Genomic DNA, 24291 nt, shown 5'->3' with positions numbered 1-24291 from the left:
GTCGGTTTAAATTAACCAAGGGTCACACTTCCTGCAAAGCCTCAAACTTCACCGCAGCTGAAAACATGAACAAGTTAAAAGGGGTGCAGTTGCCACGGTAACGCAAACGGCAGGACTCTTTACTTCTCTGCTTATGGAAGAGAGCACAATGAGGGGATGCATCATTGTGCTACAACAGGCCACATCTGCTGTGGTGCATTAACCCCCTTCCCTTCTATGAAACCGCACACCCCCCTCCCCTCTGTGCCCCCCTCCAACCTCCACCCCCACAAACCCAGGCACAAAATGGTGACATTTGAGCAGCAGTTTTGGTAGTGGGTTGTGTTTTTGGATATCTTCATGAAACAGCAGCACGAGGCTCAGGATACTTGGCACAGGATTTCCTTTGCGAATAAACCATTGACCTTAGGCCTCAGAGTCGAGAGAACCCAACAGTGGACTGACATTCAATCCTGAGTACAGCCACAACTTTCGCATTACAACACTGGTGGCCAGCAGCCTAGAGGTCAGCTCATTCGGATGGGCCTCTCTGTTGAGAGATCCCCTGCCTTTGGACAAACGATCCGAGGTTTAATGAACACTGGGTACCTCCCCCCTCTCCCACCCACTTCATTAATCTTATTATTAGACCCACACTCTCACCATTCTGCAGTTCAGCTGGACAGGCTTCTAGGCTGCTGCCAATGGTACTCACTGACCACGCCCTAAATGCAACATGTTGCCCTCAAATTCTTTCCCTTTATCCCTCCGAAAAAGTACTTTGCCTCCTTATAATGGTCTGGCTGAGATTGGAAACTGGCTATGTGGTGAGGCCAGCTCACACCTCTCCGTGCATCGGGATCGCCTTCTGTGCCCACCTCATCATTGGGAGTTTCTTCTCCCACCATCCCCCACCTCCATATCCCACTCCAACTCTATAAGTAAAATGTAAGTCATCCATCATTCACCCTGAGAGAGCCATTCTGTTTGAAGAGAAATACTGCTTCTTACATTATTCCCTCATTCTCGCGAAGCATCGTACAGCTACACAGGACACGTGGGAGTTAGCACTTACATTGCCAGGGTCAAATTCCAGAGGGTGAGGACATCTCTTCGGACCTGACCAGAAAAGTGCTCCTGAAGTAGTAACCTGGAACAAGATTAAGGAATTTGATCAGTGGTTAGGTTAGTGAGGTTAGCGATCTCAGCATGGACTGGACATCGATCCTGGGACTGCCCGAGATGGTGGGACTCAGCTGCTCACTACCTTAACCATCAGAGCATCAGAGGCATACGAAGACTCTCCCTTTAACTGGTTCAGCCGAAGACAGGGCCAAATCTACCACAGCCTAATTACGGTGGGCTGATCATTAACTCTGACCCAAGATTGTTTCCAGTGCACAAGGTAATTATTTGTTACAAGGCAATTTACCACCTACAAGATCAAAACACACCAGTGGACAGATTGCTATAAGAAAGCTAAACAAACGGCTAGCAGAGTAGACGCTGATGCATGTTAAAAGCCTGCATTACTTCGATTTAAAGCAGTATCATGTTGTTGTTTGTCATAATATTGTTCACGATTGTGATAAATGGAAATTTTCACATTAATTGCGCCAGTGAAAATTCCAGTGCATGTTATACTAGAATAGGGGACATGGGGGTTGATTAAAGTTCACGTCTCTATCCTGCACTTTAATCTGCTCTCAGACCCTGACGCACTCCTTTAACAACATAAGGGCACGGATAGAATCCTGATGCTCGAGGCCAATCATTATCCATTGTGGTATGATTCAAGTGAGCTGCCACTCAGGCATCATTGAATGAATCAGAATTGTCATTAGTTATCTATTCAAAGAGTGAGTCTCACCACAGTGGGGTCATTTAAACATTTTTTTTTTAAGAAGGAATTCTTATTTTTTCCCCCCGGCTTGTTTCAACAGGGAGCGCAGCTAATATAACTTAGAGAACTTGGAATCCTAGAATGGTTACAGCACGGCCATTCGACCCATCGAGGCCGTGCCAACTCTCAGCTAGTCCCACTCCCCTGCCTTTTCCCCATAGCACTGCAATTTTTTTTCCTTCAGATACTTATCCACTTCCCTTTTGATAGATAAGATTGAGTCTGCCTCCACCACCCTTTCCGGCAGTGCATTTCAGATCTTAACCATAAAAAAGTTTTTTCTTATGTTGTCTTTGGTTCTTCTGCCAATCACCTTAAATCTGTGTCCTCTGGTTCTCGACCCTTCTGCCAATGGGAACAGTTTCTCTCTATCTACTCTGCCCTCATAATAGTGAACACCTCTCTCAAATCTCCTCTCAATCTTCTCTGCTCCCAATCTGTCCACAACCTTTCTCCTCCCTACTTATATAATCTTCGTCAACCCGACAGCTCAGCTCACGCTATCTCCTGCTTCTGGTTGGTGTATGTTGTGTTCTTCCTTACCCCCTCGGCGAGGAACGTGGAACTGGGAAGAGGTACAGGCAGAACATGCAAATAGGACTGCGGAGTAAACTTTGCTCTTCCGAGCAGATGTGGGTGTGAATCTTGCTCATGAGCAAAAGTTAGACCTGTAGCTAAATCTCCAGTGACAGTGTGGAGTACAGCTTGAAATTCAGGGAATTAACTGGTACAGGCTTGGTACCAAGGCAGGAAAACACACACAACACAATGAGTAGAGTTACAGAGAATGTACAGCACAGAAACAGGCCATTCAACCCACTGATCCATGTCGGGCTTTATGTCCCACATGAACCTCCTTCCACCCCTCTTCATCTAACCCTAATCAGCATAACCTTCTATTCCTTTCTCCATGTATTTATCCAAATTCCCCTTAAATGCCTTCACCACTCCTTGTGGTAGCGAGTTCCACATTCTAACCATTCTCTGAGTAAAGAACTTTGTCCTGAATTCGCTATTGGATTTATTCGCGACTACTTTATATTTATGGCCCCGAGTTTTGGTCTCCCCCACAAGTGGAAACATCTTCTCCACGTCTATATAATCGTTTTATAATCCTATAAACCTCTAGCAGGTCACCCCCTCAGCCTTCTCTTTTCTAGATGGGCTGTATGATGATAATAGCATGCACTTCAACAGCATCTTTCACGTAATGAATCCTCCCAAGATTGCTCTTTGAAGGAATGGGGGGGGTAGGTTTTGTGGAGGCTTTGGAAGGTACACAGACAGGTTTCAAGGTAGAGAGGTTTAGGAAGAAAATTCCAGATTGGAGTTGAGGTAGAAGATCAGCCATGATCTTATTGAATGGTGGAGCAGGCTCGAGGGGCTGAATGGCCTACTCTGGCTCCTAATTCTTATGGTCTTAAAGGGTGGGCAAAATGAGACAGTCAAAGAGAAAGGTCTTTAGTTAGGGTTTAGAAAGCAGGAAATGAGCTCAAGGTAGCAGGGCCATGAAGGCTGAAAGAGCATGGCCAATGGTGGATGAAGGGGACAGGGAACAACATAGACAGACCAGAGTTGAAGCCGGATATAACATGAGCTGGGATGTAGGGTTGACGAGGATTACATAGGTAGGGAGGAGAAAGGCCGTGGAGAGGTTGCATAGACTAGGCTTATATTCGCTTGAGTATAGAAGAATAAGGTTTGATCTAATTGAGATGTTTAAAATGATTAAAGGATTAAAAGAGAGAAACTTTTTCTTCTGGTGGGGGAGTCCAGAACAAGGGGCTACAACCTTAAAATTAGAGTTCGCTCATTCAGGGGTGATGTCAGGAAGCACTTCTTTACACAAAGAGTAGCGGAAATCTGGAACACTCTCCCCCTAAAAACTGAACATTTCAAGACTGGGACTGATAATTTTTTGTTAGGCGAGGGTATTAATTGTTACAAAACCAAGGCACCGATCAGTTATGATCTAGTAGAATGGCGGAAGATGCTCGAGGGGCTGAATGGCCTGCTCCTCCTGTTCTTGTGCTCCTACGAGAGATCTCCTGCTCCTAATTCTTATGTTCTTCAAGGGCGGGCAAAAAAAAGAGGGTCGAAGAGAAAGATCTTCAGTTAGGGTTTCGAAAGCACGCAATGAGTTCCAGGTGGCAGGGGTATGAAGGCTGAAAGAACAGCACCAGTGGTAGAGTAAGGGGACAGGGAACAATGAACAGACTGGACTGAAAGGAGTGAAGGCTGCAAGTGGGGACATGAGGCTGAAGGGGGTCACACCAACAACAACTTGCATTTACATGGCGCCTTTAATGTAGTGAAACGTCCCAAGGCGCTTCACAGGAGTATTACGAGATTTAAAAATTTGACACCGAGCCACATGAGAAGAAATGAGGGCAGGTGACCAAAAGCTTGGCCAAAGAGATAGGTTTTAAGGAACATCTTGGAGGAGGAAAGAGAGGCGGAGAGGTTTGGGCAGGGAGTTCCTGAGCTTGGGGCCCAGGACTGAGATGAGGAGAAACTTCTTCACTCAGAGGGTGGTAAATCTTTGGAATTCTCTGTCCCAGAGGGCTATGGAGGCTCAGTCAGTGAGCATATTCAAGACTGAGATTGATAGATTTTTGGATATTAAGGGAATCACGGCATTATGGGGAGGAAAGTGCAGAAAAGTAGAGTTGGGGTAGAAGATCAGCCACGATCTCACTGAATGGCGAAATCACTGCATTGCAGTGTGAGAATGAGGATCTTGATATTGATTCACAGGGGCACAAAATGGTAGTGGAGCCCATCAAGGATCAGGGGAATGGTACAGGGGCAAGGATGTGGCTGTGGTATGTTTTATAAGTCGCAGCTTTCAGAGGGTTAGAGCCTGGTGGGGGTTAAAGAGGGGTTGATAGGGAATTTTATCCTTTTATAACACTACTGGGTGAATAAATATAGCCAGCTGAAATGGTAAGAGTGAAGTACCCTACACTAAAGACTATCAAGTAACATTACCACCCCCCTTTACCATCTCAGTAACTGCCCAGCAGTCAATTCACACAAAGGTGCCAATACTGTCGCGAATATAGGTTTTCCTTTAAAAATGTGACTTGTTGCTGTCTGACCCAGAAAAAAATGTTTGCAAAAAAGCAAGTTAGAGTTTCAAATGTAGAATAAAAGCAACATTCGTTTGTGAATTTTTAACAGAATCCTGATCGAGACAAAAGATTTTTTTTTAAGCAACAAGAATTCTGTCTCTACATCTCTCTGCTCTCACACGTTATAAACCTAAACCAATTACATTTTTGCTTTGAGATGTGGGGTGGCGGGGGGGGGGGGGGGGGGGGGGGGGGTCCGCTGAGACCTATTTTTGCTAGATTACATCCCGCTTTTAAACCTGCAATCTAGCCACAGCAGGCCCCGGCTCCACACGTGCCAACACAAAGCCCCTTGTTTTCATTCTGGATTAACCTTTACTTGTCATGCCCCTAAAGCAACATTACAACAGGCCAGTGTCTAACGGCTCACAGGAGGTAGGTAGGCCACACCAGCTGCTGTTAATTTAGCATTCCAATTAATTGAAAAATAAGCATTCAACCAACAGCACCTGAGCCAGCGTGCATTCTTCAGAGAAAAAGGTTGTGAAAGCCACATTTATTTCGCGGCTTTCACAACCTCAGGATGTCCCAAAGCGTTTTACAGCCAATGAAGTACTTTTTGAAGTGTAGTCACTGTTGTAATGTAGGAAACGCGGCAGCCAACTTGCGCACAGCAAGCTCCCACAAACAGCAATGTGATAATGATCAGATAATCTGTTTTTTAGTGATGTTGCTTGAAGGATAAATATTGGACACGACACAGGGATAAAGCCCCTGCTCTTCTTCGAAATAGTGCCATGGGATATTTTACGTCCACCTGAGAGAGCAGACGGGGCCTCAGTTTAACGTCTCATCCAAAAGATGGCGCTTCTGACAGTGCAGCACTCCCTCAGCCTAGATTTTTGTGCTCAAGTCTCTGGCATGGGACTTGAACCCAAAAACTTCTGACTCAGAGGCGAGAATGCTACCCACTGAGCCACAGCTGACACATGACACAAAGAATTATATGCTGGAACGGCTAAGTCAGAAAAGTCCTGAACTCTCTCAGCTGCTCTGGTTGGACTCCCGCTGGAACCACAACTAACTCCACCAGGATACAGATACGCCGGGTTTCAGCATAAGTTTAAGGGCACAAATGGGTCCCACCCGGGGGGTGGGGGATTTGGTGGGATGTCCAGGCAATGGAAGCAGCCCGTCACCCAATGAGAATGGAAATAATTACTTTTTAAATGAATTATGTTATTAGCCTCCCGTTACAAAGGGGGCCAATCCCGCCATGGCCCTCCCCCCTCCAGTCTGATAACCGTCTGAGATCTCTGCATTGCTCCAACTCTGGCCTCTTGTGCCTGCCCGATTTCCTTCGCTCCACCATTGGCGGCCATGCCTTCAACTGTCTAAGCTCCAAGTTCTGGAATTCCCTCCCTAAACCTCTCCACCTCCCTCTCCTCCTTTAAACCATTCCTTAAAACTCTTAGACCAAGGTTTTGGTGTCACTTGTCCTAACGTCTTCTTATGTGGCTCGGTGTTAAATTTTGTTTGATAACGCCCCTGTGAAGCTACTTTCAATATATAAATGCAAGTTGTTGTAACAAAGGGGTCCACAAATCATCTTTCTGAGGGGGTGGGAAGATGTGGACATCAGGGCCAAATGGGCCTGGGACAAACTGATCCAAATGGGCCTACAGTTATGTTTATTCATGTTAATTACATTACGTATATGATTCTGATTCTGAGTATGAAAACATAGGCCAGTATATTCAACAATGAAAGCATATATTCTGTATCAAGTAGGTATATATTTTGGTTCTGGTAACATTGCAATACTAGTTTCCTATACATATATGAAAATTTCTCTCAATAACGTGAAACAAAACAGGCGAGAATATATTCTGTTCTGTATATACATTAGTGTATATAGGTACTTCTGTATATAGGTACATTTGTATATGGGTACATTTGTATATAGGTACATTAGTGTATATAGGTACAGTACTTTTGTATGTAGGTTTTTCCTTTATTATTGTCTATTCTATTCAGCCTATTTGGGAGGCCTTATATTTTCTTTCCTGCAGTTATTTGGTGGGCCTGTGTTGTTTGGTGGGCCTGGGGCTGCAGCCCCATCCGCCCCGTGGTTAATCCGCCCCTGATGGACATCATCCCCCTAATGGAAAGCAGTAGGCACCAGAGTTACCAGCTGGTGCGGGGCGCGATCACAGCCTAACTGCTAGGGTCACGTTCCCGAGTGATTTCAGGGCCAAAGGGGGCGAAATTGAGTAGCGCCCCATTTGGGGCGAGAACTTTGGTGGGACTGCAAAAGTATCAGCGGGCGCTACCCAATTCCAGCAGATGCAAACTTCCAGCTTAGCGCTCCAGGAGGAAAGTGGAGCGCTAAATCAAGCACTACCACTTCCCTTGGAGCGCTAGACCGCGCAAGAAGGGCGGTAGCGGTGCAGCGTTGCACAATGTCCCGGGCAGCGCTGCCGGGATCGGAGGCTCCTTCCCTCCCTTAAAGAGACAGGCCATCGCTGCAGGCTCTGCATTAAATATCATCCTCATAGGCAGTCCCTCGAAATCAAGGGAAACTTGCTTCCACTCTAAAAGTGAGTTCTCAGGTGAGTGAACAGTCCAACATGAGAACTGCAGTCTCTGTCACAGGTGGGACAGACAGTAGTTGAAGGAAAGGGTGGGTGGGGCGCCTGGTTTACCGCAAGCTCTTTCCGCTGCCTGCGTTTGGCTTCAGCTTGCTCTCGGCGACGAGACTCGAGGTGCTCAGCACCCTCCTGGATGCTCTTCCTCCACTTGGGCGGTCTTTGCTGGTGGGGATGTTGCACTTTATCAAGGAGGGTGTCCTTGAAACGCTTCCTCTGCCCACCTGGGGATCGCCTGCCGTGCATTAAATATACGCGCATGGTGGCCGCGGCAGCCGCGATCCGCGACACTCAGCCCCAAGCACTCGAGCAGAGCGCAGGGCTAATCAATCGCGGCCGAAGAAAAGGAACCAAAAAACGCTCAGACGGTTGTTATAAGAGTTTTCACTCACCTTAGCAATGATCCCTTGAAATACCGCTCCACAAGCGGCTGGCCTACCGTTCAACGCCCCCTGCAGCTGCCGGTGTTGATGCCTGGCAATGCTGCAGGGGGCAAAAGTGAAGTTCTGATCCAGGGCGCTGCACAGCCGGATGACGTCACAATATCTCCACGGCAAGTTCGCGGGTGTCAGTACTCTCGCCACGCCCGGTTGCAGAGCCGGTAGTGCCTCATTATTGCCCCTCGGAGGCGCAAAGGAGGGCAATTTCTAGCCCAAAGTATTTTCGTTAGTTGCCATGTAGAATTGGCTTTGACCTAATGAGTTTATGGTCTTCAGGAAAAATTTGGAGCGCTATAAGAAAATGAGTAGGGGCAGTGGGACTAATTGGATAGCACTTTCAAAGAGCTGGCACAGGCATGATGGGCCGAAAGGCCTCCTTCTGTGCTGTAAGATTCTATGCTCCATGGCTGTGTAAAACTTGGCGGCTACAAATCAGGAGCAGGTGATGACGCAGCCTTATGAAGCGATTGCTCACAATATCATGTCTTCCCCTTGCAGTTTTATACGGTACACACTGCAGTTCTTAATGTTGTGCAAAAATAGCCAGCTGCTAATAAATCTGTTCTTGCCAGGATATTTTGCCAAAATAAATTCTGATTTGTTGGGGGGAGGATTTGCAATCATCAAGATAAGGGACGATGGGGAATTCAGTATTTTTATACATGGGAGCGCTCAGTATCAGGGTCAGTCAGTTCAAGCCTCATGTAGCATAGGCTAACTGCAGACTGCACGCTTCCTAGCAATGTCTCCTAAGCCCAGGCTCAGGAAAGCATCCTTCCTGTGCCAATGAGACTCGTCATTTACCCAGTCAATCTTTGCTGAGCAAAACTGCTCATTTTGTGCCAAATCATGCTGAATTATGAACCGATTTGTGCCGTGTACTTGAAACCCCATCGAGAACGTGATTGAAAACTCCCCCAATGGTGTCAAAAAGAAAGACTTGCATTTACATAGCATCATCAGGAAAACATTTGCAGGGCTGTAGGAAAATGAGTAGGGGCGGTGGGGCTAACTGGATAGCGCTTTCAAAGAGCCTGCACAGGCATGATGGGCTGAATGGCCTCCTTCTATGCTGTAAGATTCTACGCTCCGTGGCTGTGTAAAACTTGGTGGCTACAACCTCAGTACGTCTCAAAGCGCTTTGCAACCAATGAAGTACCTTTGAAGTGTAGTCACTGCTAATAATGTAGGTACAGTGTAATTGGTAAATGCACCATGTGGTATGAGGGTGGCATTCAATGCAATGTTCCCTCTACTTTTTATTTTATTTTAGCTGCACGGCCCATTCACATCTTCACTTATGCGCGGGTTATACCGTATTAAAGACGGTAAGCAGTGCGGCTTAGCGGGAATGTTGGGTCCATGTTGCCCCAAGTTTAATCCCTGGTCTATAATGAGTTTAGGGAGATCAGCCAGGGCAGTAGTAATGTTCTTACAATTAAAGAAAAAAGAAAGACTTGCATTTACATAGCGCCTTTCATAGCCGTTGGACATCTCAAAATACTTTACGGCCAATGAAGTACTTTCTTGAGTGTAGTCATGTTGTAATGTGGGAAACGCAGCAGCCAATTTGCGCACAGCAAGCTCCCACAAACAGCAACGGGATAATGACCAGATAATCTGCTTTTTTGTGATGTTGATCGATGGATAAATATTGGCCAGGACACCGGGGGATAACTGCCCTGCTCTTCTTCGAAATAGTGCCAGGGGATCTTTTACGTCCACTTGAGAGAGCAGACAGGGCCTCGGTTTAACAACTCATCTGAAAGACGGCACCTCCAACTGTGCAGCACTCCCTCAGCACTGCACTGGAGCGTCAGCCTAGATTTTTTTTTGTGCTCAAGTCTCTGGAGTGGGACTTGAACCCACAAATCTCTGACTCAGAGGTGAGTGTGCTACCCACTGAGCCACGGCTGACACAACTGAGCTCAATGGACCATGGTCCAAGAAGAAGAAAACAACCAAGGGTTCGCGCTCCCGACCAGTGTCCAACGCCGCCTTGCGAGAAAGTGTGGAGATGCCAGCTATGGTCTAGGCTCACATTAAGAAGGGCCACTGGGGCGAGGTAGTGAAAACATCTGTAGAAACCAAATTCCCAGCAAATCTCACCACCTTCAGGACAGGAGAGGTTGGAACGCCACAACAACCCGAACAAAATGGCTAAAGAGTGCACAGGCTCACTTCATTTCAGACTTATACAGCCATCAGGAAAAGGAAATTTTCAACCTGAGTCTCGACTGCATTCAAATCAGGTCCCAGTGGCGAAAGAACAGTGTGGAAGCCCAAGGTACTGCTCTGACCTTTAACCTGCTCCTGGTAGGACTGAGTTAGAACGCTGGCCTTTCATTTTAGAAGTCCGACGTTCTACCTGGTGCCTGTCTTTAGCGTTCAGTGTGGCAGAGATTGGCACAGCTGGAAGGTGTGACAAGGTCAAAGGCCACCTATCGTGCTCTCAGCCAGGTGTCTAACATGAGTATCTCGGGTATAAAGGGCAAGTGGAACCTCAAGCACAAAGAAAAATCACGCAATAGCAGTATTGTTTAAGAATATAGAGTGTAATTAATCCTACTGCAGTACACATTACCTTTAGGTAACCCCTATTTCACAAGGGAGAAAAAGAAAAAACCTGTTATTCGTCTCAAAAGAAATACTGTTCAGTCTGTGACAAGGCTCCGTATGAAAATCTCTTCCCATTAAACCCTTGTGCCAGAGTAATTACTCTTGTTCAGTCCCAGTGCCGAGACACTGATTTATTCCAATGTCCCCAGACAGCCCCCAGTGCTCCCGCCACCCCCCCCAGTCTCAGCCTCGTACCTGCTCCGATGGGAAGTTGTGCAAGAGCTGCCTGATGATGTTGTTGTACCGTGTCTGCCAGTGTCTCCGGGCCCAGGCCAGGCAGTCGGCCCAGGACTTGGGCTTATCGGTAACCAGACTCTTGTAAACACCTTCCAGGATTTCCAAGGCCTGACCTTCCTGTAGCGTCATTGTCCGATCCATAAAAGAAGGGTCCCTGTTTAATGTAAAGAGGAGCCAGTTATCGTTAGAGTTCAGGCTCCAGTTAAGAAACAAGTGGTATTACATCGTACACTGTAATGTCAAGTTGAGGGCAGTCGGACACGAAGGGAGACAGTAACGATTATTTTTTTTTTAAACAATGCAGTAACTGAAAGAGTGTATCCTGTTCTTTAAATTTTCACGGAGCTACATTCTACAGTCAAATAGTGCAAATATACCCAGGGTCCGTCAGATTCCATCATTTGCAATTGTGTAAAGCACCACAGGCAGCGAGAAACCTTCAGAGATAGCCCTCTCGGCACTAATTCTTCATTAATGTGCTAAACAGCAATTTGCATTTATATACCGTCTTTAGTAAAACATCCCAATGTGCATCATGGGAGAGTTATCAAACAAAATTTGACACCGAGCCACGTAAGGAGATTTTTGGGATGATGATACAGGTTTTAAGAAATGTCTTAAAGAAGGAGGAGAAAGAGAGAAGTAGAGAGATTTAGGGTGGAAATTCCAGAGCTTAGGGCTTAGGGAACTGAAGGCATGGCCATCAATGGCAGAGCGATAAAAATTGAGGATGTACAAGAGGTCAGAATTGGAGGAGTGCAGATATCCATGTGGGGCTGGAGGAGGTTATAGAGATAGGGAGAGTGAGGCTATGGAGGGATTTGAAAACAAGGATGAGAATTTTTGAAATCTCAGTCAATAACCATTTCTAAACCACTTCTTGACTGCCAGGCTGACTCGAGAGGGGAGGGAGAGTAGAGTGTCAGTTTGAACTGAGACGAGGTGAGAGTGGGGGGGTGGGGGGCAAGGAAGCGATGAACCCAGGATCTGTCGAATTCCACCATTTGCAATTGTGTAAAGCACCAAGGAAGATGAGAAACCTTCTGAGGTGGCCCTCTTGAAACTAATTCTTCACCAACGTTTACCAGCTTGCAAGGTTATATTCTGACCTACTGGTTATAGTGACCAAGCAGTGGGCCCCATTCGGAACGCCCAGTTACTCTTGTGCAGCAGGATCCAGCCTTTTGGTGTAATGGGCCAGGCCTGTGATACAACTGACCAGTGGGCCATGCCTGATTAAATTGCTTTTGAGTCTTGCTGAATCATGGCTAAATACGAAGTCAAACACTCAATCTCTATTGGGACTTTCTTGAAAACTTTGAACCATGTTATTTACCTCGACCTTTTCTTCAGTCTATTCCTCTCTTTCTTTTACTTTAGTCCATTTCTCTAATCATAGAGAATCATAGAATGGTTACAGAATGGGCACAGAAGGAGGCCATTCGGCCCCTCGAGCCCGTGCCGGCACTCCGCAAGACCGCTTTAGCTAGTCCCACTCCCCCGCCCTTTTGCCGTAGCTGTGAAAATTATTTTTCCTTCAGGTACTTATCCAATGTTATGTTTCACTTCAGCTTATTCTCGTCCTTCATTTCAGCCTCTCTCTCATTCCATTTACTTACAACATTCACCATTAACATACTAAAATGTCCCAAGGTGCTTCACACGAGTATTATCAGTCAAAATTTGACACTGAGCCACATAAGGTGACATTAGGATAAGTGACCAAAAACCTAGTCAAAGGAGAATCTTAAAGGAGGAGAGAGAGGTAGAGAGACAGATTTTACGGTGGGAATTCCAGAACTGAGGGCCTAGGATGCAATGCAGCAATTCGCCAAGGCTTCTTCAACAGCACCTGCCAAACTTGCGACCTCTACCACCTAGAAAGACAAGGGCAGCAGGCGCATGGGAACACCATCATCTCCAAGTTCCCCTCCAAGTCACACACCATCCTGACTTGGAAATATAACGCCGTTCCTTCATCGTCGCTGGGTCAAAATTCTCAACCTTCACCACACAGACTGTAGCGGTTCAAGAAGGTCGCCCACCATCACCTTTTCAAGGGCAATTAGAGAGGGGCAATAAATGCTGGCCTTGCCAGTGACGTAAATTGAAAAGGATGACAATTTTAAATAGGTAGCTGCAGTTGTATTGTGGAGGATGGAGGGCCAAAGGCTGGATAGCTGGGAACATCTTGTATCTTTGCACAAGTACTTGTAATTCAAGAGTTAAATGGAAATGTAAGTTTTGGCAGTTGATTATGATGGTAAAGAATGATAACATTCAGTGAAATATTGCAACTGGAACTGAATCACACAGCTGAAGGATTAAAAGAGATGGATATAAATCTTCGCAGCTTGCAATGTTAACATGTTATTTGCATGTTGGTGTGTGAGAGAGAGTGTGGAGGAGAGCATGTGATTGAAAAATAACACCTCAAAAAGCAACAGATACAATAATTATCTTAGAATGATAGAAATTTACAGTGCAGAAGTGTTACGTATGCAATAAAGGTTCAAACTGAGTACTGTTTAACTAAGCAATGTACAACCTTGGCTCTGTTTTATTTCGGCCCAAAAGTACCTGGCTCTCAAAATGGCTGGCTTTTTATACTTGAGCAACACCATGTGCTGCTCAGTGGCCTCCAACAATGACGCCATCTGGTGGCTACAAACAGAATGTACATACATGACAAGGAGGAGGCCAGTTTGGCCCATCGTGTCCGACAAAGAGCCACACGACCCTTGGTCAGCTGCCCTGAAGGTTACATATAAACCAATGAACAATGGCCGGCAGGTAGAGAGCATCAGGCCCAACCAGTCCACCCCACACAACTACGATACCCCATGTATCGCAACAGTTTACACCCCACCTGGAACCATGCGATCTCCTGGAAGAGGCAAAAAATCAGATTAAAAACCCAGGCCAATTGGGGGAAAAAAATCTGGGAAAGTTCCTCTCCGACCCATCCAGGCGATTGAAACTAGTCCAGGAGATCACTCTGGCCATATTAGATTCCCATCGTATCTGCGCCAGCCAACAAGAGGTTATCCAGTCTAATCCCACGTACCAGCTCTAGGTCCGTAACCCTGCAGGTTACAGCACTACAAGTGCACATCTAAGCACCTTTTAAATGTGATGAGGGTTTCTGCCTCCATTACCCTTTCAAGCAACGAGTTCCAGACCCCCACCACCCTCTGCGTGAAGAAGCTTCCCCTCAAATCCCCTCTGAACCTTCCACCAACCACCTTAAACCTATGCCCCCTTGTTATTGATCCTTCCACCAAGAGAAATAGGCCCTTGCTATCTACTATATCCAGGTCCCTCAAAATTTTATACACCTCAATGAGGTCTCCCCTCAGCCTCCTCTGTTCCAAAGAGAATAGACCCAGCCTATCCAATCTATCCTGGTAGCTAAGATTCTCCATTCCAAGCAGCATCCTTGTAAATCTCCTCTGCACCCTCTCCAGTGCAATCACATCCTTCCTATAATAAAGCGACCAGAACTGCACACAGTATTCCAGCTGTGGCCTAAGCAGTGTATTTTACAATTTAAGCATAACCTCCCTGCTCTTGTATTCTATGCCTCGACCAATAAAGGCAAGCATTCCGTATGCCTTCTGAACCAACTGGCCTGCTACTTTGAGGGATCTGTGGACAAGCAATCCAAGGTCCCCTTATTCATCTACACTTCTAAGTGGCCTATCGTTTAGTTCTGTTTGTGTAAATTGAAACTTTGGCTTTTTGGTCTTTAAGAGGAGGTGACTAAGAGGTGATCTTATAAAGCTATACAAAATCATTAAGGGAACAGAAAAATTAACCCAGCATATTACTTTAACTTAAACTGCGGGAGTAGAACTCGGGAACACAGGTTCAAATTAGAGAAGGCTACTTTTAGGAAATTCGCTGGAACTGTTTAAGAAACATTTGGATGTGACAGTGGATTGGATAGGATCTGTCTGGATGGTTGAAGCAAGAGGGGCCGAATGGCCTTCCTCATCTGTAATTACCTTGTAATCTTGGGGCAGAAATTGTCCTCAGCGGGAAATTGGGGAGTGCACTTTGAATTAACTGGAAATTTACTGACCGGTGGGAGTCAGAGGGAAGAGCCGCAAAATTGGCCTCTTTAACTCTGACACCGCCTCCCAGCGCTTTGGGGCGCTGCTTGAGGTGGTGTAGGGGCAGGTTTGCAAGGGAGCAGGGTGATGATGATGATGATGCGTCGTAACGTCCCTCCCCTTCACTTAATGGGGAGGGACGTTTCAAGGCTGACGTGGAACCCACTGGGACACCAGGGAGGGGTTCGGCCAGTCCAGCGGCCCGGCACCCAAGATGAGGTGCCGATAATTAAAACAAAATGGTGGCCATCGCAGTGTGATCTTCCCTTTAAGGGCGGCCGCACCACCGAGCTACTGGCAGCTTCCATCTTGCAAAGCAGTTGGGGGCACCGGTCGGCAGCGGGATGTTAAAGGTTGGCGCGCCAGACGGGGCAAAAACGGGGGGCGGCGGAAACCTGATCCCGCCGCCCCCGGCTCAGGGGCAATTGCGCGTGGATCGGCCCCGCCGCCTGCCCCTGGGCGGAAAGGCCTTACCACCCAATTGGAGGCGGTAACAGGACAAAAAGAGGACAATTTCTCCGCTCCCCCCCCCACCCCTGTTTTTGTCACAAGGGGGGACATGACGCGCAGCACTGAATTGGTCAAATTAATGGCTGCCGACTAGACTCGGCTGCACGACAAAGAAAAAAATTGCCATCTCTAAAATGGTGCAATATGTTCCTACACAATGATAGGTGACTACCTGCATATTAAATGCAATGGGCAGGTTCAACACAAACCTACTTTGCCACAATGAGTATGGGCGACAGTCAAGCGGACAGAGGAAGAACGATTCGAAGACTGGCAATGTGACAAAGCAGCGTAGTGAGAGAGAAGGAAAGAAAGGAGAGAAAGAGAGACTTGCATTTATATAGCGCTTTTCACAACCACCGGATGTCCCAAAGCACTTTTTCAGCCAATGAAGTACTTTTGAAGTGTAGTCACTGTTGTGATGTCGGAAACGTGGCAGCCAATTTGTGCACAGCAAGCTCCCACAAACAGCAATGTAATAATGACCAGATAATCAGTTTTTTTTTTAGGTGTTGGTTGAGGGATAAATATTGGCCAGGACACCCAAAAGAAACTGAGACATATGCACTGATGAACACATGCACATCGATGGGGATAGATCCCTGTTTAGCTCGCTGGGCATTGTATCAAAAGGTGATTTAGCAGTGCTTATTCCGCACTATCCCTGTAAAGGGAGAGTGACCTCTATTCCACATCCTTCAGCTTTATTTTTCAGTTGGGGTGCCACTCATGCTGGAAATGTCGGCATCCAGCATTTACTGAAACCAACTCCCTTAACCCACATTTTCAGGGGCCGGTTCCTCAAACATTGGGCTTTTTTTTTAATAAATCTGGAAAAAAAATTGCTGGCACCAGTAGAAGTGACCATGAAACTGTTGGATTGTCGTAAAATCCCAACTGGTTCACTAATGTCCTGCAGGGAAGGAAACCTGCTGTCCTTACCCGGGCTTTCTGATCTATATGTGACTCCAGGCCAGGACCTCTGTGGTTGATTCTGAACTGCCCTCAGTTGTGTCAAACTGCTTCAGGTTAAGAAGGCGGCCCACTTTCTCAGGGCAACTAGGGATGGACAATAAATTCTGACCTTGCCAGTGACGCCCACATCCCAAGAACAAATACAATAAAAGAATGAGAGCCCTGTCTTTACTGGCAGTGTAGAGGATAGAAAAAACATCAAACCACCACCACCAACATCCTGGGGGCCACCATTGACCAGAAACTTAACTGGACCAGCCACATAAGTATTGTGGCTATAAGAGCAAGTCAGAGACTGGGTATTCTGGGGCGAGTGTCTCACCTCCTGACTCCCCAAAGCCTTTCCACCAAGTAAGGACTGTGATGGAATACTCTCCACTTGCCTGGATGAGTGTAGCTCCAACAACACTCAAGAAGCTCGACACCATCCAGGACAAAGCAGCTCGTTTGATTGGCACCCCATCCACCACCTTAAACATTCACTCCCTCCACCACCAGCGCACCGTGGCTGCAGTGTGTACCATCTACAAGACGCATTGCTGCAACTTGACAAGGCTTCTTCGGCAGCAGCTCCCAAACACACGACCTCTACCACCTAGAAGGACTTGGGCAGCAGGCGCCTGGGAACACCATCACCTCCAAGTATCCATGCCAATTTACACACCATCCTGACTTGGAAATATATCGCTGTTCCTTCATCGTCTCTGGGTCAAAATCCTGGAACTTCCTCCTGTAACGTATGCATTTGTGAGTATGCTCACAGGTTTGTAGAGCTGCTGCATTGAGTGGCTGAGCCAGTCACCTGATGTTCACAAGGCTCAATAAAACCCCAGTTAGTTGTGTCTAGGTCATCCACGATGAGGTATGCAGTTGTGAGCCTAGTGGATGAACTGATAACATGTAGTGTGATTGTTAAAACTTTGTTAATAAACCAACTAGTTCTTAATAGCGATGTGTTGCTATGAATTCTTTAGCAAAGAACTCATGAAGCAAATACATTGCAGACCCTGTCCGCCGGAGACGGGCTCGGCAGACTGGACTGGACGGACTCATTTCACAGCTTCTCAGAACAAAGCTTGTTTAAGAAGCTATCTCTCCATGGCCGTGGAGTCGGCCAGTGAGTGAATGCCCAAAATGAGTTGCAGATGTGCAGCTCACAAGGGCGAAAGAGGAAACGGGAAACTTTTAGTGGCTGTCCAGCTGAAAATTAACTGCCTTGTTTCCAGCCACTTCATTCTGTATCACCCCCGCTCCCCCCCCCCCACCTTCTGGCAAGAGTGAAAATCTGGAGTGAATTTTGCCGAAAATGATCAGCTGAAGATCTTCCTGTCGGTGTTTACTTTTTGACTTTTTAATCGTTTCTCTAGTGATTCTCTCCACTGAAATCTGTTTCTTGTAGCCTGACTCCTGGCTGGCCTCCCACATTCTACATTACATAAACTAGAGGTGATCCAAAACTCGGCTGCCCGTGTCCTAACTCGCACCAAGTCCCGCTCACCCATCACCCCTGTGCTCGCAGACCTGACAAACAGCTCCTCTTAAAAACCTCGGGGGCTCTGTTGCTCCACTTGAGCTCTTTTAGCAGGAACAAGAGACAAATAGACCACAAATTCCACAACTAACTTTGATGAAAATGGCCCTCTTGTCGACTGTTCCCGGTTAAGCAACACCTCGATTTCAAAATTCTCATCCTTATTTTCAGATCCCTCTGTGGCCTCCCCCATCCCTATCTCTGTAATCTCCTCCAGCCCCACAACCCCAGAGATGTATGTGCTCCTCTAATTCTGCCCTCCTCTAATTCTGCCCCCCTGAGCATCCCAGATTGTAATCGCTCAGCCATTGGTGGCCGTAACTTCTGTTGCCTAGGCCCTAAGCTCTGCCTAAACCTTTCCGCCTCGTTATCACTCATTCCTCCTTCAAACAAAGCTCTTTGACCACATGCGCTAATTTCTACTTATGTGGCTCAGTGTCAAATTTTGATTGCATAATACTCTTGTGAAGCGTCTTGGGATGTTTCACTACATTAAAGGCGCTATATAAATACAAGCTGTTGTTGTTCTCAACCAGGAGGGAAGGTCCTTTGAAAATAAAGTAGCTACTTATAATTGGATAGATCGGCAAGCGGGCATGATGTGCAGTGGTGTCAAGATGCTGTGCCACTTACAGCATGATGTGGGTTTCACGCCCTCCCACCCCCTCCCCTACCCCGCACGTGTTGACCTCACGGTCTCAGCAAAGGGGAGGCCTTAAGCTTTGCCGCAGCAGAAGATGGGGAAAAACACATCAGAGGGAATTGGGTCGCTCTCCCGCAACTCCCGGTGACCGTTTCCACAGTGATAACGGCACCGGCCTGGGATTTTCCTCTTGGGTGCAGCCCAGGGTGAGGTACGGTAGCAGAGTGGTTACGTTACTGGACTAGTAATCCAGAGGCCTGGGCTAATGATCCGGAGACACGAGTTAAATCTCACCATGGCAGCTGTGGAATTTAAAATCAGCTAATTACATAAATCTGGAAAAAGCAGCTTGTATCATGCAACTACACCAGTCCCTGTGGTGATGATGCTCCCGCAATGTTGTGGGGGAGAGACTCCCAGGATGCTCTAGTTTTTGTGAAGAGAAACATTTCTTTCTGTTTGGTGTTGTGGTGAAATTGTGCATGTGTTTTATATATTTCCCCCGTGCCCCCCCCCCGAATTCAGTTATGGCTCTGGCACTTGACTTCACGTGCCATGCAACCTTGCAACTATCGGACTATCGTAAAAACCCAACTAGTTCACTAGTGTCCTTTAGGGAAGGAAATCTGCTGTCTTTACCCGGTCTGGCCTATATGTGACTCCCGACCAATAGCAATGTGGTTGACTCTTAACTGCCCTAGCAGGCCACTCAGCTGTCTTCAAGGAGGTGGCTCACCACCACCAGCTCGAGGGCAATTAGGGATGGGCAATAAATGCTGGCGTTGTCGGCGACATCAGCGCCAACAAAGTTTTTTTAAAAGCCGGGTGGTGGGATGGGAGGGGAGGAGGTGGACAACAATACCAGAAAACTGGGACTGAAAAGATCTGGGATGGCAGGGATATCCCGGCCAAAACTGAGGGGAGGGGAGAAATAAAAGCGAAAGGAGAACACAACTGAATCCTCTACAGAAAGCAAAAAAAAACACCACTTTATTCCATTCTTTTATTATGACGCATATGGGCTGACAGCAAGCCTCAAAAGGCTTTACTTATTCTTTCAGCATGCTGAGGTCTCAGAGGGGCTTTTGATTTTCCCTGCAGGAGGTGTTCATTATAAGACCTCTCCTTAATAAAGCTTTAACAGACTTTGCACGCTCGACCGTTCCAGTTTTATTTTGAGCGCGGTCCTGCCTCTGTCCTGGTGCAACTAAATATTGGAGTTACGGCTATCTAAGGAGGAAGCTCAGACTATGTGGCTGGAGAGCATGTGTTTTGTTTAAACAATAACTTCCTGATGAAAGGCAGGGCATAAAACAGAGCCAATTTTAGAAAAAAATGCACCAATGCATCCCTTCAGAACAAGCAGGCATGCGGCAGTGTTTTGTTTGGGAGGCCCGGGTGTGAAGAAAGAGAACATCGGGCAATCGCATCATAGAATCAGAGACATTTACAGCACGGAAGGAGGCCATTTCGGCCCATCTTGTCTGCGCGGCCGGCCAAGAGCCATCCAGCCGAATCTCACTTTCCATCTCTTGGTCCGTAGCCCTGCAGTTAAGCTCTTTAAGTGCACATCTAAGTATTTTTAAAATGTGGTGAGGGTTTCTGCCTCTACCACCCTTTCAGGTAGCGAGTCCCAAACTCCCACCACCCTCTGGGTGAAGAAATTTCTCCTCATATCTCCTCTATACTTCCCCCTCAAATAACTTTAAATCTATGCCCTCGGATTGTTGACTCCTCTGCTAAGGGAAGCTGGTCCTTCCTATCCACTCTATTCAGGCGCCTCAGAATTTTATACACCTCAATCCTCACCTCAGCCTCCCCTGTTTAAAAGAAAACAGACCCAGCATCTTCAATCTTTCCTCATAGCCAAAATTCTCCAGTCCAGGCAACGTTCTTGTAAATCTCCTCTGCACTCTTTCCAGTACAATCACATCTTTCCTGTAATGTGGTGACCAGAACTGCACGTAGTACTCCAGCTACTGCATAACCTGCTTGCTCTTGTATGCCATGCCTTGACTAATAAAGGCAAGTATTCCATATGCCTTCTTAACCACCTTATATACCTGATCCCTTCAGGGATCTGTTGCTCTGCACTCCAATGTCCCTTTGTTCCTCCACAGGCAACATTCTTGTAAATCTCCTCCGCACCATTCAGTGTCGTTCCATTTAATGTGTACTCCCTTGCCTTGTTAGACCTCCCCAAATGCATTACCTCACACTTATCCGGTAACTGGGTAGCAGAGTGCCCAAGAGTACAGTCCCTTGTACATGGCAGCCTTTGTGACCAGCCTACACCCCATCTGTGCAAAGCATTTCAATGCAGCGGGCTTGTGGATTTTGATTGCACTGTTGCCTAATTATATCTTTCAACAGTTCAAGTTATCTGTGCGCCCCACAAAGGTGTCCAACTGCAGCATTTCAGCACTTAGTGTACAGAAAAATAGGGTAAAGGCTGCCTCCGAGCTTTTCAGGATACCTCGCTGAGGGGGTTGCAGCTCCCAATTTTGGTTTGAGGCATGTGTGCTAGGCCCAATAGTAATAATGTCTGCAAAGGTGGATGCCCTTGTGCTCCAAGAAGTCCACTCTCCCTTGACGCACTTCTGCAGGACCTCCAAAGTATCTTGGTCAAAGGCTGAGCTTTCTCCAACATTTGTGTGTGCACACCTTCCCCAAGCCACATTTCACAGGAGTCAGCTGTGATTCAGTGGGTTGCACTGAGTTAGAAGGTGGTGGGTTCAAGTTCTACTGCAGAGACTTGAGCACATACTCCAGGCTGACACTCCAGTGCAGTACTGAGGGAGCGCTGGACTGTCAGAGGTGCCATCTTTCAGAGGAGACATTAAACCGAGTCCCCGTCTACCCCTCAGGTGGAAAACAACTCAACACCATCCTATATTTACATACGGCATTTAATGTACCAAAACATCCCAAGACGCTTCACAAGAGTGAGATCAATAAATACATTTTTGACACCGAGCCACAGGAGATATTAGGGCAGGTGACCAAAAGCCTGGTCAAACAGTTAGGTTTTAAGGAGCATCTTAAAGGATGAGAGAAAGGTAGAGAGGTGGAGATTAAAACACTGAAGAAGTACCACCAATGCTGACTCCGCAAGATCCTGCAAATCCATTGGCAGGATAGGCGCACCAACATCAGTGTTCGCGCTCAGGCCAACATCCCTAACATCAAAGCATTGACCACGCTCGATCAGCTCCAATGGATGGGCCACATCGTCCACATGCCCGAAACCAGAATCCCAAAGTCTGCCAACTCCCAACTCTCAAGCGCTCTACTCAGAGCTCCGACACGGCAAGCGAGCCCCAGGTGGGCAGAGGAAACGCTTCAATGACACCCTCAAAGCCTCCTTGAAAAAGTACAACATCCCCACTGACACCTGGGAATCCCTGGCCCAAGACCACCCAAAGTAGAGGAGAAATATCTGGGAAGGCGCTGAACACCTTGAGTCTCTTCACCAGGAGCAAACAGCAGAAGGCGTGCATGACAAACCAAGCACTCCACCCACCCATCCCTTCAACCACTGTCTGCCCCACCTGTGACAGAGACTGTAGGTCCCGCATTGGACTCTTCAGTCACCTCATTAGTGAACTCATTAGTGTGGAAGCAAGTCATCCTCGACTCCGAGGGACTGCCAAAGAAGAACGATCCAACAGCTGCTATTTCAAGGAAGAGCAGGGGAGTTCTCCCTGGCCAATACTTAACCTCAACCAGCATCACTGAAACAGATATCTGGTCACATTGCTATTTGTGAAGGATTGCTGTGCGCAAGTGCTGTGCCAAGATATTAAGGGGAACAGATAGGATAGATAGAGAGAAACTATTTCTGCTGGTTGGGGATTCTAGGACTAGGGGGCATAGTCTAAAAATTAGAGCCAGACCTTTCAGGAGTGAAATTAGGAATCACTTCTACACACAAAGGGTGATAGAGTTTGGAACTCTCTTCCATAAATAGCAATTGATGCTAGATCAATTGTTCATTTTAAATCGGAGATTGATAGCTTTCTGTTAACCAAAAGTATTAAGGGATGTGGACTAAATGCGGGTATATGGAGTTAGGTCGTTGATCAGCCATGATCTCACTGAATGGCGTAGCAGGCTCGGGGGGATGCATGACCTACTCCTGTCCCTGTCTTCCTATTCCTATGTTCAAATTGGCTGCTGCGTTTCCTACATTACAACAGTGACTACATTTCAAAAAGTAATTCATTGACTATAAAAGCACTTTGGGACGTTTGGTGGTCTTGAAAGGCATGTTCATCTCCTACCAACTCTGGAAACAGTAAATCACAGTAGAGATACAGCAGCTGGCCGACAGCCATGATGTGTGAGGATTCTTCATCGCAGTCAAGGCCACCTACGGTCCAAATACCCAAGGTCCCACCTCACTTCTGGCCAAAACGGGGAAACAGTCATCAAGAATACCAAGGCAGTCAGGGCCCGCTGGAAGGAGCACTTCGAAGATCTCCTCAATCTAGACTCTGCCTTTGACTTGAGTGTTCTCGACTCCATCCCGCAGCATGCTACTCGCCACCACCTCAGTAAAACCCCAACACTGCACGAGGTAGAAAAAGCCATAAGACAGCTTAAAAACAAGGCCACGAGAGCAGATGGAATCTCTGCTAAGGCACTGAAGTATGGTAAAGAGGCATTGTTGGCGTGAATACATGACTTCATCTCTCTCATCTGGAGGGAGGAGAGCATGCCGGGAGATCTCAGAGATGCAGTGATCGTGACCAGCTTTAAAAAAGGGGACAAGTCCAACTGCGGCAACTACAGAGTCTCCCTGTTATCAGCCACTGGGAAAGTCGTCGCTAGAGTCCTCCTCAACCCTGTAGCCAAGGAGCTCCTCCCGGAGTCGCAGTGCGGATTTGGCCCCTACGGGGCACAACAGACATGATTTTTGCAGCATGACAGCTGCAGGAAAAATGCAGGGAACAGCATCAGCCCTTATACATGACCTTCTTCGACCTTACAAAGGCATTTGACACTGTCAACCGCGAGGGTCTATGGAGCGTCCTCCTCCATTTTGGATGTCCCCAAAAGTTACTCACCATCCTCCGCCTGCTCCATGATGACATGCAGGCCGTGATCCATACCAACGGATTCATTACAGACCCAATGCACGTCCGGACCGGGATCAAACAGGGCTGCGTCATCGCCCAACCTCTTCTCAATTATCCTCACTGTCATGCTCCACCTCACAGTCAACAAGCTCCCCGCTGGAGTGGAACTAAACTACAGAACCAGTGGGAACCTGTTCAACCTTCGCCATCTCCAGGCCAGGTCCAAGACCACCCCAACCTCTGTCGTCGAGCTACAGTACGCGGACGACGCCTGCGTCTGTGCACATGCAGAGGCTGAACTCCAGGATATAGTTGACGTATTTGCTGAGGCGTATGAAAGCATGGGCCTTACAATAAACATCCGTAAGACAAAGGTCCTCCACCAGCCTGTCCTCGCCGCACAGCACTGCCCCCCAGTCATCAAGATCCATGGCGCGGCCCTGGACAACGTGGACCACTTCCCATATCGCGGGAGCCTCTTATCAACAAGAGCAGACATTGACGACGAGATTCAACACTGCCTCCGGTGCGCCAGT

General features: G+C 47.2%; 1 protein-coding gene across 2 annotated transcripts in view; it reads right to left on the bottom strand.

Moving 5' to 3' along the window:
- Window positions 1-24291, bottom strand: part of LOC139277286 (ubiquitin-like modifier-activating enzyme 1) — a 355737-nt gene that overhangs the window by 198438 nt on the left and 133008 nt on the right. For both annotated transcript variants that reach the window (XM_070895554.1, XM_070895555.1), the window contains exons 17-18: window positions 10859-11054; window positions 1055-1129 (exon numbers count right to left, since the gene is read on the bottom strand). In XM_070895554.1, coding sequence (XP_070751655.1) covers window positions 1055-1129; window positions 10859-11054 — 271 coding nt within the window. The remainder of the gene's footprint in view (window positions 1-1054; window positions 1130-10858; window positions 11055-24291) is intronic.

This window comes from Pristiophorus japonicus, chromosome 12, assembly GCF_044704955.1.
Source record: "Pristiophorus japonicus isolate sPriJap1 chromosome 12, sPriJap1.hap1, whole genome shotgun sequence".
Taxonomy (NCBI): Eukaryota; Metazoa; Chordata; class Chondrichthyes; family Pristiophoridae; genus Pristiophorus; species Pristiophorus japonicus.
Note: the sequence above shows the minus strand (reverse complement) of the source record. Positions and strands in the feature narration are given on the sequence as shown.